This window comes from Schistocerca nitens, chromosome 9 (assembly GCF_023898315.1).
Source record: "Schistocerca nitens isolate TAMUIC-IGC-003100 chromosome 9, iqSchNite1.1, whole genome shotgun sequence".
NCBI lineage: Eukaryota > Metazoa > Arthropoda > Insecta > Orthoptera > Acrididae > Schistocerca > Schistocerca nitens.
Window position 1 is genome coordinate 189,013,371 of NC_064622.1, and position 17,288 is coordinate 189,030,658.

Genomic DNA, 17,288 nt, shown 5'->3' on the forward strand with positions numbered 1-17,288 from the left:
GCTTAAAAAGAAATAGAAAACTGCGACGAAAGGTGGAACAAACAATAATAGTTTAAAATTAAATTCGTGTAATTTCTCTCCGGTGTCGGAACCACAGTTCCTGGAATCTTAGATACTCATTGTAAAATGAATGAGAAAAAAAGAAAAGAACATTATTTCCTTCCAGCTGTTCGTGAGTACATCAGTTCACATAGGTTACTATCGCGAGAAGTAGAAAACCTTTTCTTGTATTTTTCAATTAACACAATGTACTTTGGGCCAACTTTCTGAAAGCGCTGCCGTGTTTTCTGTCTTTCTCGGAGACGAAGTATTTAATAATTCTTCTTACGAACTACGAGAAGGAAGGAAGGGAGCTAGATTAGGGTTTAACATCCCGTCCACGACGAGGTGAGTAGAGATGGAGCACAAGCACGGCACCGGGAAAGGACGGGGAAGAAAACTGGAAAAAGGAATCATCCAGGCATTATCCTTCAGCGATATAGAAATATTGTGGAAAACTTAGATCTGGGCGTCATTTTGAATCCTGCTCCTCCCGGAGACTAGAGTCTTAACCAACGCGCCATTTCCTTTTCTTGTAGATTAGATCTTGTCACGCAAGAGGAATCTGTTAAGTGAGGACCTAAGTCTGTTATAGTAACTTTTGGCCATGCCAGCTAGCGCGCGAAACTACAGCCCACTTACGACCACTGACAATAACTGCCAACACGGCTATCTTAGAATTTGATACCCTCGACGTAGCGAAGCAGCTTAATTCGCGTAATAAAGGGAAAGCATTCAGTCCAGATTGTATACCAGTCAGATTCCTTTCAGAGTATTCCGATACAATAGCTCTGTACGTAGCAATCATATAGAACAGCTCACTCTTCGTAAGGTCCGTACCTAAAGTCTGCAAAGTTGCACGAGTTACACCAATATCCAAGAAAGGAAAGACGAGTAATTCGCTGAATTACAGATCCATATCATTACCGTCGATTTGCAGTAGGATTTTGGAACGTGTACTGTGTTTGTACATTAGGAATTACCTCGAAGAAAACGATTTATTGACAAATAGTCCGCAAGGGTTCAGAAAATATCGTTCTTGTGAAACACAACTTGCACTTTATTCACACGAAGTAATGAGTGATATCCACACGGGATTCAAATTGATTCCATATTTTTAGATTTCCAGAAGGCTTTTGACACCGTTCCCCACAAGCATGACTACGGGGTAAAGTCTCGGTTGTGCGACTAGATTCATGGTTTCCTGTCAGAAAGGCCACACAGTTCGTAGTAACTGACGGAAAATCTTTGAGTAAAACAAAGTAATATCTAATCTTTGTGTGCACGTCCTTGTAATAGATCGTTACGACTTCGGCTGTTCCATACGAAATGAAAACACCTGCAGCCGTCTTTTTTTTTCACTTAATTTATTTGCGCAACCACTTAGGCGTTGCTTTACACCATCTTCAGGCCCCCTGACCAATGTAAGTTGAGAGGAGTCCAACGTCGTGTTTGATCATAGCAGGAGCCAATAGAAAGTAACCGGTGTCCGTTCGTCTCTGGTTTACACGACACTACCCCTTCGTTCGTCAACCAACCGTAAAAAACAATTTGTACCTGAAAATATTTTTCTGTCATCGCTTTTGTGAAAACTTTAAAGGTGTACCTCGCCGTGTTTGGGGTGCCTATGGAGATGGTACAGTCTGGGGCCAGTCTCGTATCTTAAGAGCCAATTAATTTTCAGGATCCTTCCAGAACACCACATCTCAAACGCTCTAGTCCTCTAACCTTTTAGGTTTCCATGCCGTCCATGATTAACTTCCACACAACGCTATACTCTAGTGGTACATTATGAGCTATTTCTTCTTCAATTTGAGACTTATATTCGATACTATCTGTTCCGGCCTCGCATTACTGTGGCTCAGTCCGGTGAAATGGAAAATAAAGAGAAGAGGAAGCACACGTTTTTAATAAATGTGGGAATTGGCTATATCCTTCTCCTCCCTGTCTCTGTCCATCTCCGCCTTTCCCCCGCTTTATCTATATTCTCCTTCTTCCCTCTCTCCATCATCTCTTCACCCCGTCTCTTTCCATATTCTCCTGCCTCCCCCTCTCCTTCTCCTCCTCCTGCCTCTTATCTCCTCCCGTCTCTCCCTCTCTCTATCTCCTCCCACATTTCTATGTCCATCTTCGCCACGCCCCTCTCTCTCCGTCTCCTATCTCCTCCTGCCTCCTCCCCCCCCCCCCCCCCGTTCGCAGTCACAGCTCGTGGTCTAGTGCTGCCTCTGGGGACTGGGTGTTTCATTTCTTCCCACCCCTTTGTCCATCTGCTATCCCCGCCCCCTCTCTGACCTTGAGCTCTGTTTATTGTCGTTGTAAATTCAGATTCTATAGTGGTATTCTAAATCATTAACCGATAAACCATAAATACAACTTTCCTGTTTCCTAACGACGTTTCACTTATACGGTAACGTGTAAAAATCTGAATTAAATCGGTCGAGTACTTTTTGAAAACAGTGTTTCCCCTTTATATTTTACATATACTGTGTGAAGAAAAAATGCCACACTTGGAGGTGGGCATACGATGCCTCGTCAAGATTCAAGACGAAAGTTAGCAAAATCAGATAGGATGCATTTTGAAAACACGTGTATGAAAACGAGGAGCTGGCAACACGGTCACATTTAACTTGGAGCGGTGTCATGTGACGTCCGCCCAGACCAAAAGACGAGAACAGTGACGAGCAAAATCAAAAGAAAGAAAACGAAAAAAATTGAGCTATGGTTGGAATCTTCGTGATGTTACTTTTTTTATTTTTTTTAGTCATCCGGTCCCTAGTTCTCGTCGTTCGGAAGCAGGATATCATTTTGTCACATGACAATAGCCTATCACATGACAGTGGATTCCATCCATTAAATTGCATGCATGTGTCTACTAACAGCATAGTGCGCAACCATAACTAGTCCTGTCGAGGTCAAGTATGGCGGTTTCCCGATGGAGTGCACAAACGATGAATACCTTGATGTCCATTTGATGATGCGGGTATCCGGTAACTTTGGTGCTGCCGCTGCTCGTGCGTATGCTGTACGGCACCCGCAAAGGCGCCATCTCGGTAAGAACGTTTTTCGTTTCCTGTAGCAACGCTTTCTGGAAACCGGCAATCTTCGTCCTCAGGTAGTAGACATACTCAACAAACAGTGGACACGATGTTTGAAATTGTTCCCAATTACCTCACAAAAGTACCCGTAATACTGCAAGGAATTTCCGAATATCTCAAAGACTCGCTGTTAAAGTATTACACTTTGTAAAACTGCACCCAAATCATTGCATGTTAAAGTAACGAACATTTTGTAAAAAAACGTGACATCAACTGACGAATCTAGCTTCCCTCTTGAAGATATTTTCAACCTCCACAAAAGCCATTATTGGTCGGAACACAACCCACATGCTTTGGCGTTAACCTGTGGGTTGGAATCGTGAGAGGATTGTTTTTGGGTCCTTACCTGTTTCCGGAAATGCTGAATGCGCCCGGGAATCGTACGTTTGTTTGCAATACTTTGCCTGACCCATTAGATAACGTTCCACGTAGTGTTCGGCGACAGTTATTGCTTCAGCATGATGGTGCACCGCCATACTTTAGAGTGACTATGCGACACTATTTAAATGAAGGATTTCCAGGGAAATGGATTGGTTGAGGAGGTCCAATGTTCTGGTCTCCACGTTCCCCGAACATTAATCCACTAGATTTTTATGAATTTACACGACCTAATAGCACCTTCGGCAGTGGTGAATGTAGGTGTGTTGCGCAGGGTCGAACAAAGTGTGATCCAGCGAGTGGCGTAGTGTTTACAAATCCAAGGTGGTCGCTTTGAACATTTTCTCTAAAGTGAACGTTACTCATACGTGTACATATCGGCTCTGTGAAGACAGACCTGGACATCAAACGTACAGAATAGAATTGTTGTACCTAGCATAACATGCAGTCTAGTGTAGCCTACCTATTGTGTTTTTATTGGATACAAGTGGTAATATGAATACATTTTGGTATTTTAACTGAAAAAAAAGTTTGGCCGAATGCGATTCCAACATCCTTGTCTGCATGTCCGTTCCCCACGTCATTCAGCTCCAGCACAGTACAGAGTTCATGCTACCCGTTCTTGACCACACTGCTCCCAGTTGCAAATGTATACGCCATATGGCGCATCATTAGATACATTGAAACGGGCGCCTATTCGAATGTAGCGTTGTGTAAAAATTTCAAACGAATCGGCGAAGAACTTCCAGAGATTTAAGATGTTGAACAAACGAACTTGAGATGTTTTCTGACAACGCCCCCCTTTTATTACTTTATATATATTTATGTATCACATGACGCTCCAGTAGGTACATAAAAAGATGCTCATATTCGATTGCAAGGTTGTGTTAAAATTTCAAAGTGGTTGGTGAAGAACTTTCGGAGATATACGATTTTCAGCAAACATACATTCACATTTACTTGTATCAATTATAGACTCGCCTTCGGTAGAGTGCAGTTTAAATTCCTCTCTGGTCATTCTCATTTACTTTTTCCGTGGCATTCCTAATAAGTATAGGAGACTGCTTGGTCTTCATTGATCTTGTCAAAGAGATGTTAAATTCCAAATTCCTTGTTATTTTTCTCTTCAGTGATAAAGCATTTTCTAAGGTGTCAAGTATTGCGCTAGTTCATTCTTTCACTGTTTGTGAAGGTTTAAGTCACACACTCGCGTTGCACTTTCACTGGTCTCTTTCAGGGAGGTCGTTGTCATTTGAATAATATTTCGTTTCAGTGTAGTTCAAAAAACTTTGTGTCACACACAAACTCATACAGACTTCCACTATGCCGTTCATTGTTCGCCAGTTAGTGCCAGTTACTTTGCAGTAAAGCGAAATGCTTGTGATGAAATGTTTTCATTCTATTGCACCAATTCAACAAATACAATCTCTTGTGCTAAAAGAAAATGTGATTGATGCAACTGATCATTTAGATGTGTGCTACTCTTATATCAGAAAATTTTGTGTGGATATCCTATGAATCATGGACCTTGCCGTTGGTGGGGAGGCTTGCGTGCCTCAGCGATACAGATGGCCGTACCGTAGGTGCAACCACAACGGAGGGGTATCTGTTGAGAGGCCAGACAAACATGTGGTTTCTGAAGAGGGGCAGCAGCCTTTTCAGTAGTTGCAGGGGCAACAGTCTGGATGAGTGACTGATCTGGCCTTGTAACATTAACCAAAACGGCCTTGCTGTGCTGGTACTGCGAACGGCTGAAAGCAAGGGGAAACTACAGCCGTATTTTTTTCCCGAGGACATGCAGCTTTACTGTATGATTAAATGATGATGGCGTCCTCTTGGGTAAAATATTCCGGAGGTAAAATAGTCCCCCATTCGGATCTCCGGGCGGGGACTACTCAGGAGGACGTCGTTATCAGGAGAAAGAAAACTGGCATTCTACGGATCGGAGCGTGGAATGTCAGATCCCTTAATCGGGCAGGTAGGTTAGAAAATTTAAAAAGGGAAATGGATAGGTTAAAGTTAGATATAGTGGGAATTAGTGAAGTTCGGTGGCAGGAGGAACAAGACTTTTGGTCAGGTGATTACAGGGTTATAAATACAAAATCAAATAGGGGTAATGCAGGAGTAGGTTTAATAATGAATAAAAAAATATGAGTGTGGGTTAGCTACTACAAACACCATAGTGAACGCATTATTGTGGCCAAGATAGACACAAAGCCCATGCCTACTACAGTAGTACAAGTTTATATGCCAACTGGCTCTGCAGATGATGAAGAAATTGATGAAATGTATGACGAGATAAAAGAAATTATTCAGGTAGTGAAGGGAGACGAAAATTTAATAGTCATGGGTGACTGGAATTCGTCAGTAAGAAAAGGGAGAGAAGGAAACATAGTAGGTGAATATGGATTGGGGGGAAGAAATGAAAGAGGAAGTCGCCTTGTAGAATTTTGCACAGAGCATAACTTAATCATAGCTAACACTTGGTTCAAGAATCATAAAAGAAGGTTGTATAATGGTTCAAATGGCTCTGAGCACTATGGGACTTAACAGCTACGGTCATCAGTCCCCTAGAACTTAGAACTACTTAAACCTAACTAACCTAAGGACAGCACACAACACCCAGCCATCACAAGGCAGAGAAAATCCCTGACCCCACCAGGAATCGAACCCGGGAACCCAGGCGTGGGAAGCGAGAACGCTACCGCACAACCACGAGATGCGGGCGAAGTTTGTATACCTGGAAGAATCCTGGAGATACTAAAAGGTATCAGATAGATTATATATTGGTAAGACAGAGATTTAGGAACCAGGTTTTAAATTGTAAGACATTTCCAGGGGCAGATGTGGATTCTGACCACAATCCATTGGTTATGAACTGCAGATTGAAACTGAAGAAATTGCAAAAAGGTGGGAATTTAAGGAGATGGGACCTGGATAAACTGAAAGAACCAGAGGTTGTAGAGAGTTTCAGGGAGAGCATAAGGGAACAATTGACAGGAATGAGGGAAAGAAATACAGTAGAAGAAGAATGGGTAGCTCTGAGGGATGAAGTAGTGAAGGCAGCAGACGATCAAGTAGGTAAAAAGACGAGGGCTAATAGAAATCCTTGGGTAACAGAGGAAATATTGAATTTAATTGATGAAAGGAGAAAATATAAAAATGCAGTAAATGAAGCAGGCAAAAAGGAATACAAACGTCTCAAAAATGAGATCGACAGGAAGTGCAAAATGGCTAAGCAGAGATGGCTAGAGGACAAATGTAAGGATGTAGAGGCTTGTCTCACTAGGGGTAAGATAGATACTGCCTACAGGAAAATTAAAGAGACCTTTGGAGAGAAGAGAACCACTTGTATGAATATCAAGAGCTCAGATGGCAACCCAGTTCTAAGCAAAGAAGGGAAGGCAGAAAGGTGGAAGGAGTATATAGAGGGTTTGTACAAGGGCAATGTGCTTGAGGACAATATTATGGAAATGGAAGAGGATGTAGATGAAGATGAAATGGGAGATAAGATACTGCGTGATGAGTTTGACAGAGCACTGAAAGATCTGAGTCGAAACAAGGCCCCGGGAGTAGACAACATTCCATTAGAACTACTGATGGCCTTGGGAGAGCCAGTCATGACAAAACTCTACCATCTGGTGAGCAAGATGTATGAGACAGGTGAAATACCCTCAGACTTCAAGAAGAATATAATAATTCCAATCCCAAAAAAGCAGGTGTTGACAGATGTGAAAATTACCGAACTATCAGTTTAATAAGCCACGGCTGCAAAATACTAACGCGAATTCTTTACAGACGAATGGAAAAACTGGTAGAAGCGGACCTCGGGGAAGATCAGTTTGGATTCTGTAGAAATGTTGGAACACGTGAGGCAATACTAACCTTACGACTTATCTTAGAAGAAAGATTAAGAAAAGGCAAACCTACATTTCTAGCATTTGTAGACTTAGAGAAAGCTTTTGACAGTGTTAACTGGAATACTCTCTTTCAAATTCTGAAGGTGGCAGGGGTAAAATACAGGGAGCGAAAGGCTATTTACAATTTGTACAGGAACGAGATGGCAGTTATAAGAGTCGAGGGGCATGAAAGGGAAGCAGTGGTTGGGAAAGGAGTGAGACAGGGTTGTAGCCTCTCCCCGATGTTATTCAATTGTTATTCAATCTGTATATTGAGCAAGCAGTAAAGGAAACAAAAGAAAAATTCGGAGTAGGTATTAAAATTCATGGAGAAGAAATAAAAACTTTGAGGTTCACCGATGACATTGTAATTCTGTCAGAGATAGCAAAGGACTTGGAAGAGCTGTTGAACGGAATGGACAGTGTCTTGAAAGGAGGATATAAGATGATCATCAACAAAAGCAAAACGAGGATAATGGAATGTAGTCAAATTAAATCGGGTGATGCTGAGGGAATTAGATTAGGAAATGAGACACTTAAAGTAGTAAAGGAGTTTTGCTATTTAGGGAGTAAAATAACTGATGATGGTCGAAGTAGAGAGGATATAAAATGTAGACTGGCAATGGCAAGGAAATCGTTTCTGAAGAAGAGAAATTTGTTAACATCGAGTATAGATTTAAGTGTCAGGAAGTTGTTTCTGAAAGTATTTGTATGGAGTGTAGCCATGTATGAAAGTGAAACATGGACGATAAATAGTTCGGACAGGAGGAGAATAGAAGCTTTCGAAATGTGGTGCTACAGAAGAATGCTGAAGATTAGATGGGTAGATCACATAACTAATGAGGAGGTATTGAATAGGATTGGGGAGAAGAGGAGTTTGTGGCACAACTTGACAAGAATAAGGGACCTGTTGTTAGGACATGTTCTGAGGCATCAAGGGATCACAAATTTCGCATTGGAGGGCAGCGTGGAGGGTAAAAATCGTAGAGGGAGACCAAGAGATGAATACACTAAGCAGATTCAGAAGGATGTAGGTTTCAGTAGGTACTGGGAGATGAAGAAACTTGCACAGGATAGAGTGGCATGGAGAGCTGCATCAAACCAGTCTCAGGACTGAAGACCACCACAACAAACAACATCCTCTCCCATCAGTCATCCCAAATGGAAAAAAGTGCCTACATTGTACGTGACCTTTGCATGTCAGGTGGCTGTGCAAATCGAAAAGATTTAATGTCATACTCATGATGTATATTTATTCAAGACTGTCTGTTGTTCCCGTTTTTATCGATGATTTTATAACCCAGCTTTTCGTGAGACCATGCCTGACTTGCCTCCAAGATGTGTGTGACGCAGATTATTTAGTATCTCGTATCAGTCAATAGGACACCCTGATAACAATGTAGGTCTAGTACGAGCAAGAAATGCGATTAAGTTCTCAGCGCATCTGCCATGATTCAGGTTTGCTATGGAATTCACCAAACTGCTTGATGTAAACACACAAGTTTTTTTCAAGGGTTCAACAATCCATTTTTACGACATCCTCTTATCTGTCCAAGCCAGCACTGCGTGACTGGTAGAGTCGCTGTAGATATGCAGCATAGCTCTTCTCTTTAATCAATATCCTCCATTAATTTACTCTGGAAAGACATTCAACATTACTGAACAGTATTTAAGAGGAATTTTTAGAAAATATGTCGCTGACAGCCTGAGAATCGGCTGCAGTTGTATCTCAGGTTGTGTGCGACATTTAAGAAAGTGATGCCTGTTGCCACCATGTGTTCATTTTGTTGCTCTTATTTTGCATGACGCATTTTTTCTTTTTTTCGCAGGTGCAGCACTTTTTGGCCAAGGAGGCATTTTTGATATTCAGCTTCAGAATCAACAACCCAGCGTGCAGGTAACGCCACAGCAATGTTTACTGACATTACATCATTCCTAACATATAGTGGACCATCTTGTGTGTTTATTTATTATCTTTAAAACATTAAGCTTCAGATTTCACTGCATCATCATCTACATTCATACACTGCAAGCCACCATATGGTACCTGGTGGAGTGTACCTTGTACCACTACTAGTCATTTCCTTTCCTGTTCCACTCGTAAATACTCATAGAGCGAAGGATAAATGACTAGCTATATGCCTCCGTATGAGCCCTAATTTGTCTTATCTTCGTGGTCCTTTTGTATGTATATTGGCACCAGTAGAATCGCTCTGCAATCAGCTTCAAATGTCGGTTCTCTAAATTTTCTCAGTAGTGTTCCGCGAAGAGAACGTCCTTTTCCTTCCATGATTCCCATTTGAGTTGACAGAGAATCTCTATAATACTCACATCACGATTGAATCTACCAGTAACAAATAAACAAATCTAACAGTACTTTTTTGAATTGCTTCGAAGTCTTCCTTTTATCCGACTTGGTGGGGATCCCACACACTTGATAAGTATTCGAGAATGGATCACTCTAGCATTCTACACACTGTCTCCTTTGCAGATAAACCACAATTTCCTAAAATTCTCCCAATAAACTGAAGTCGACTGTGTGCCTTTCCTACTACCCTCCCTATGTGCTCATTCCATTTCATATCGCTTTGCGTATGTAATCGATGTATCTGTGTGAAACACCACAGCACTGATACGGTATTCGAAAATTATAGGACTGTTTTCCTTACTCATCTGCATCAATTTACATTTTTCTACATTTAAAACTAGTTACCATTCATCACACCAACTAAAAGTTTGTCTAAGTCATCTTGCATCCTCTGTCAGTCACTTAACGAGTACATCTTCCTGTACACCACAGCATCATCAGCAAACAGCCGCAGTTACATAACTGGGGATCCAAAAAATTATAGACCAGTATCCTCAACATCACTTTTGTATGGAATCCTTGAACATGTTCTTAGTATGGATATAACAAATGTGATTGATAGGGAAAAGCTTTCATCCACATATCAGTGTGGATTACCTTGTGCTTCCTGAACAGACCAATTCCATTAGCGACACTTTGTCTGTATTACCATCAAGGAAAATGTGGCAGTGTTGATTGAGACCAACTGCATTCATATTCTGTTATAGTAACATGATTTAAATTTTCTTTAATATGCATAATAGACTCCTAAATCCAAGGCTTCTAACGCCTAGCATCTGTTGACTTTGTGTCAAAAAAGCATTGCACTTTAATACAAATGTCTTTTGTTGTAATTAAAATTTGTTCGCAGATGTTTGTCAGAATCATGTATAATATGAAATGCTACATCGTATCAAAATCTGAAATCTGATAACACTCACAATAAGTAGACTGTAGCTGGTGTTTGTTAATGCAGTGAAGAAAATAGCATGCATTTTCCCAACATAGTTGAAGCACAGTTGTTAAGATATCGTACTTCGAACAAGAACAAACTGTGAGAAATTTAGAAAGTACAACTAGATGCAATGATGCTCTGATTTATGTATGGCTTGGTTATCATAAAATGAAAATTTGAAAGAAAAGTCATGGAAAAACAATTGCAGTACTGAGTACAAATTAGATAAATGTTAGACTATAACATTTTGATGGGCAACCAAGTCAGTCACATTGTTGTTAATCAACAGAGTGGGCCTGGTCCAAGATTTACACTTCAGGTAGATGCTGGAGAAGAAAATGGCAGAGAGGAAATACCCCCATGGGAGCTCGATGCTCTGCAGCAGGAACAACTGCAGTCTGCCAGGTAAGCTGGAATGTCTTAATTACATCACTGCCCAGCCGATTTTCAATTTATATTTGTGTAGCAATGTTACTTCTTATAATAATGTTAAGTTATTACTTGCATGGCTCATGGTCTAAACTTTCAAGGCTATGAAAAAGTTCAGGTGTACATTAAGTGTAGCAGCTGTCATAAATTGCATTAATAATCAACTGTTGTTTAAGTGCAAAAACCATTTCTGACTGCTGAAGTTGCTTAAAGTGGATGCACTCATTTTTTGTCATAGTTCCCTTTTAGGTTAATTCACTTTGTGCAGACTTCTGATGGGTTTGATGCTGCCCATCATGAATTATTGTCCTGTACCAACCTCTTCATTCATAGCAGCACCTGTACCCTACGTCCTCAATTCCACTCTCTTTCTTCCCTTGGAGTTTCTACCCTCAACAGCTCCCTCTAGTACCATGGAAGTTACCCTTGTATCTTAACATCTGTCCTGTCATCTTATCCCATCTTCTTGTCACCCTCTTGCCTGCATCTCTTTCTTCACTGATACTGCAGACAAGTTCCTCATTCGTTGTCTAATAGTCCACATAATTTCCAATGTGCATCTATACCACCACATCTGAAAATCTTAAATTCTCTTCTTTACCACTGTCCCTACAGACCATAATTCACTTCCATACAGTGTTGTGGATTTAAAGCTGATGCTTGACACAAGTAAACTTCTTTCAGACACTAATGCCCTCATTGCCATGCTAGACTGCTCTTTATGTCCTCCTTGCTTGATATGTCATGTATTATTTTGTTTCCAAGGTGGCAAAAGTTTAACTTTACTCATTAGACTGTTCATGCTACTCAGCAGATCATGCAATGTTTCATTGTTTTCACTGAGGATTGCAGTGCCACTAGCAAATTTTATCATTGGCATCCCTTCCACCTGAATCCTAATCCCACTCTTTCTGTTTCCGTCATTGCTTCTTTGATGATGTATAGATTGAACAGTAGTGGTGAAATACTGCATGCCAGCCTAGTACCTAAACTGAGCACTTCTCTCTTTGTCTTCCATACTTACTGTTCTCTCTTGATTCTTGTACATATTGTATATTACCTATCTTTCCGTATAGCTTACTCCTATTTTTTCAGAGTTTTGAATATCTTGCACCATTTCACAATCTCAAATGCCTTTTCTAGGTCAAAAGATCCAATGAACATGTCTCGAGTTTTCTCACATCTTGCTTCCATTATCAAGTGCAACATCAGAATTGCCTCTCTGGTGTTTTTACCTTTCCTAAAGTCAAAATGATCATCTAACTGATCCTTGATTTTCTTTTCCTTTTTTCTGTATAGTAGTCTTGTCAGCAACTTGGATGCATGAGTTATTAAGCTGCCTCTGCTTTAGTTCTCATTCTTATCTGCCCTTGCTGTCTTCGAGATTGTGTGGATGATATTTTTCTGAAAGATTGATGATATACACCGACTTGAATAGTCACTTTGTTGCCACTTCCACAATTGATTTTAGGAATTCTGAAAGGATGTTATCTGTTCCTTCTATCTTTTTTGGTCACAAGTCCTCCAGTGCTTGGAATTTTCCTGTCTCTCCGTTTCTTTCCCAAGTATACTTTCTTTTCTTGTGACTTCTATAGAGTGTATTCACTATTACTAACTGAAATCTGTAGCCTAATTCAGACTGACTTTCTCCTCTCATTCCTACTGCCAACTCCATATTCTCCAATAACTCTTCTATTTGTTCCCCTGCTACAGTGCTCCAGTCACCCAAATTGGTATACTTTCATCTACCTGTATATATTGAATTAACACATTCAGTACAATCAAATACTTTCTCTACCTCATCATCTTTTGCTTGTGATGCCAGTATGTATGCTTCAGCCATTGTTGTTGACATTGTTTTTGCTATCAATTCTAATGAGAATTACTCTGTCACTGAACTGTTCGCAGTAAATCACTCTCCCCCCTACCCTCCTGTTCATAACAAATCCCACTCCCATGATACCATTTTCTGCTGCTCATTGTAGCACCTAATATTTGTGTGACCAAAAACCTTTATTTTTCCATTTCACTTCACAGACCACTATATTTAGACAAATGCTAAGCCAAGGACATTTTGATTACTGGTCAAAAATGCTGCCCCTAGACCATGGGTGTACAGCACCGTAGTAGACAGAATCATTGCCCTGATCAAAAATGATTTTTGTCCTTCGAAAGCCAGTCATCCTTTCATGTAAACTTTTATCCATTATGGATGAGGAACACTGCAACTTTGATGAATAGAGGTTTCTTGAAATTACTGCAGACAGTTGCCTTTTGTTTTGTTCTTCAGTTCTTTTATTTTCCCATTACCAGTTTCAAACCGCTTAGCGATTCATCATCAGATGATACATATTTATTGTTTGTCTGCAGCAGCGTGGGAGCTATGTAGCTGCGGCAAGATGTATAAACAAAACATGTAAGCACTGAGTATGGCAAGAATTATTCACATTATGCAATAGATTTTGTTGCTTTCTTACTGTTAATCAGTATCAGTTGGTTGCATGTTCATGTACACACCACTTCGGAAAACATAATGAATGTTTTCCAGTGATTATAACTGTATTATACTTTGCATGCTTAGCCACAGGTAACAAGTTCCACATGCTTTACAAAACATAAATAAACGAAAGAGTATGGCTGAAGTTATGTCAAAAAGTTTCTGTTAGGACAAAGAGTCTCCTTCTCCAGCTCTTGTAATACACACTGGCATCAGTAAGTATGTATCTCTCTCTCTCTCTCTCTCTCTCTCTCTCTCTGTGTGTGTGTGTGTGTGTGTGTGTGTGTGTGTGTGTGTGTGTGTGTGTGTCAATTCTCACCACACTCAGTGCTTACATGTTTTGTTTACACATTTTGCCACAGTTACACGACTTCCACACTGCTGCGGACAAAACAATAAATATGTACCATCCAATGATGAATTGGTAGATGGTTAGAAAAACAAATAATGGGAAAATGAAAGAACTGAAGAACAAAATAAAAGGCAAGTGGTTGCAGTAATTTCAAGAAATCTTTATCCTTTCATGTATCATTTCATCCAGTTGATTCAGAAGAATATGTTTCTTTAATTCAAGTCCATCATCACAAAAGTTGTCATCAAACTATTAACTTTGGTCTGTCGTGACCACCTTCAGGTCTGTTTAAACATATCCTAATATGAGAGTGGCTGTATCAAGATGATAAATTATGTGGACGACTTGCCAGTTGTTGTTTTACCCTATCCGACCTACGTTGTCTCATAGTTAATTCCTGATATAAAAATTGTGTATCCTTTCTTCTTATATATGTACCATATCATTAGTTTCTAAACCGTAATCACTTATCATCCAGCACCATACTGTGTAATTCCTTTATCTCAACAAAGGTGAAAGGTCAATCAACAGCTGCACAGAAAAACCTTTATTTGGTTTGCATATAGCTGACAAAGGGCACAAAATGAATCTTTAGAAGTTGTGTAAACATACCTGCTTTAACTCTAAAAGATTTACTGAATGTCCAACTTGCATTGAAAAACAGACTGTTCTTTGATTGTCTAGCTTCTCTGTTAAATGATTAATAGTAACCTACTTCATGTCCAACTCGTGTTGTATCTGACTACACAGTCAAAGCAGGCTTTCTCACAGATTTTAAAGTAATTTTATATTATTGTTTGTATCCAATACGTATTAATGGCTTCCTTGTAACATAGAGTTTTTACTTTCTGATGACGTCTTGTCAGTATAGCCATGAATACTCCTCATTTTAGCCATGACTACTGCTTATTTTTAATGTGTAAATATCACATGCAAAATTGCTAAAACTCCTACCAATATTTATTAGCTTCCACACCTTAGCTTTTATTTAGCATCTATAAGCTACAGGCACAGCGCTGCACACCAAGTCATCTTTGTATACCCACTCTGGGGCCCCTCACACACTGTTAGGTCAGGGCAGTCCACTCCCTGCTGTCAAAGCCCCGAGTGCAACTCACTCACTTGTGTTTGCTGTTGATGCACATCCAGTGGCTGGCCTTGTTTCCAGGATACTGAACAGTTCAACATATTGTGGCTGTTCCAGTGGCCCTTTGCTTAGCTCTCTTTACAAAGTACTGATTCTTTTTTTTTTTTTTTTTTTTTTTTTTTTATGTCTGCTTAACACTTGATCCTTGGTTTATTGTCAGTTTAAATGCTACTGCTAATCTTTTTGTACAGTTTTATAAGGTTTGGTGCACACTTGTCTTGCAGCTGTTGTAGATTTAATTACAGTACACTGGCGCTCTCACTTTGTGATAAGCATGGGGAATGCACTTCATGTCATCAGTGTCTTGGCTGACTTGCGTTGCATGTACTATGCACGATTTCCAATGTGGCAGTTCATGTTTGCGATTCATCATACATATATATTTTTAGTGATGTCCCCCTATTTCATTCATTTCATAACAAAGATATCTTATGGCTCCCAAGCTTAACATTTCACATTTGCTTTAACAAACCTCCTTCTGCTGTTCAATCTTTGAACATTTGTTTCCTATGTACTTGCTTTATATATGAATAATTTGCCATAACCATTATTTTTGTAGGTGGCTTACCAATGATCTGAGCCTATTTCACTTCTGAAGATGACAGTTTAAAGTGTCAAAACCAGTGAAGTTAAGCAAACAAAATTTTTCTTGTGCAGCTGTAGACATGTTTTTTCGTTGATGAAATATTCTGAAGCTACTGAATTCCATATGTCAACAAAATCATAATTTATGTTTTATTTTGCATGCAGTTTTGAAAGATCAGTGATGTTGAGTATCTGCAGTGTGAATACAGTCACATTTGTACCAACTACACCATTTCTTAATTGCTGAAAATGAGGACATAGACTTTGTATAAACCTTCATCGTCTTTGTAAGAATTCCAGTCATGGTGAACTGTCAAAAATAATTTATTTACTGATTGCATGTTGTTCTCATTTATATTCCTTTGAGTGAAACATGTGTAAACAAAACTATTCTGTTGTTCAAGCTCATTATGTGCTATCCTTGACAATGCCAGACAAATCATCAAAAAAAGTCATTGTGAAAATGTCGTCTGAAGATTCTGAGACAGAAGCCAACAGGCAATATGTCAACAAGTGGCCACAGAAGCCTGAACGACATGTACTAACTTAATGAAATACCAATGCCTGTGTCAGGATACAACAGACTAATAGCAATAGCAGTAATAGTAGTCGTAAAGTACTCAGAAGGTGAAAATGAAGCAAGGAAATACCTATATTTTCCATAATCTGGGAGAACAAAGACAAATGAACTTGTTTTATTTTATGATCAGATATACGAAACAAAACAAATGCTCATCATTAAGCTTCTAAAGTATAAAGTTTGATCATTAACTTTGTTGGGTGAAATTTTATAAAATTCCATTTAAGAGAGACTGCACAATATTGTTTTATTATTTTCAGTTTCTGCAGGTAACAACACCACATGATCTCTTTTTACAAACACAAAGATTTGCAAGATGTGTACATGCTATTAATTGGCGGGGGGGGGGGGGGGGGGGGAATGTTAGAATCAACTTATCATTGAATGTGACCCTTGATCGACTTCTGTACATTGTTGACCATCAGAATTTCCGAAAGCTTATTGTTGTTGCATATTCTACCACATTTTGTTCTAGATGGAGTATGTGTTAACTGAGAAGTTCTATTGCAATTTTGTCTCACATGACTGTCTTTGAAACAATCATTACAACTGCGTGTGTTGTTCACATACCATAACTTCCAACTGTCTCAGACTCAAGTCCCTAAAATGCATATACTCAAAATAATTTGATCCACAGTCTTATCATTTTACAATGTGAATTGTGAGCCATCTGTTTTGAATGTATTCCATTATTAAACAGCTCTTGCAATTAAATGATGCCTATTTGATCTTTCTTATGTGATAACCAGTTCTACCTCTCTGTGTGCTTTGATGGCTGTTTGTCAGATTTTCTACTTTTGCTTAGGAAAAGACTTAACATTCTTCTACTTGTTTTGTTACATTATAATAACTTTTTCTGTCTGTTACTGTAAAATAGTGTGAATAGAGACAGTTTTCAACTTTAAAAGAAGAAACTGATAGTTTTGAAAAGAAATATGAAAATCAGATTTATAAGATAGTGTAGCTCAATCTTTTATAACATAAA

At 39.4% G+C, this 17,288-nt stretch overlaps 1 protein-coding gene across 2 annotated transcripts in view; it reads left to right on the forward strand.

Moving 5' to 3' along the window:
• LOC126203639 (uncharacterized) overlaps positions 1-17,288 on the forward strand; it is a 552,833-nt gene that overhangs the window by 483,262 nt on the left and 52,283 nt on the right. For both annotated transcript variants that reach the window (XM_049938012.1, XM_049938013.1), the window contains exons 5-6: positions 9,241-9,308; positions 11,003-11,118. In XM_049938012.1, the coding sequence (XP_049793969.1) occupies positions 9,241-9,308; positions 11,003-11,118 (184 nt within the window). The remainder of the gene's footprint in view (positions 1-9,240; positions 9,309-11,002; positions 11,119-17,288) is intronic.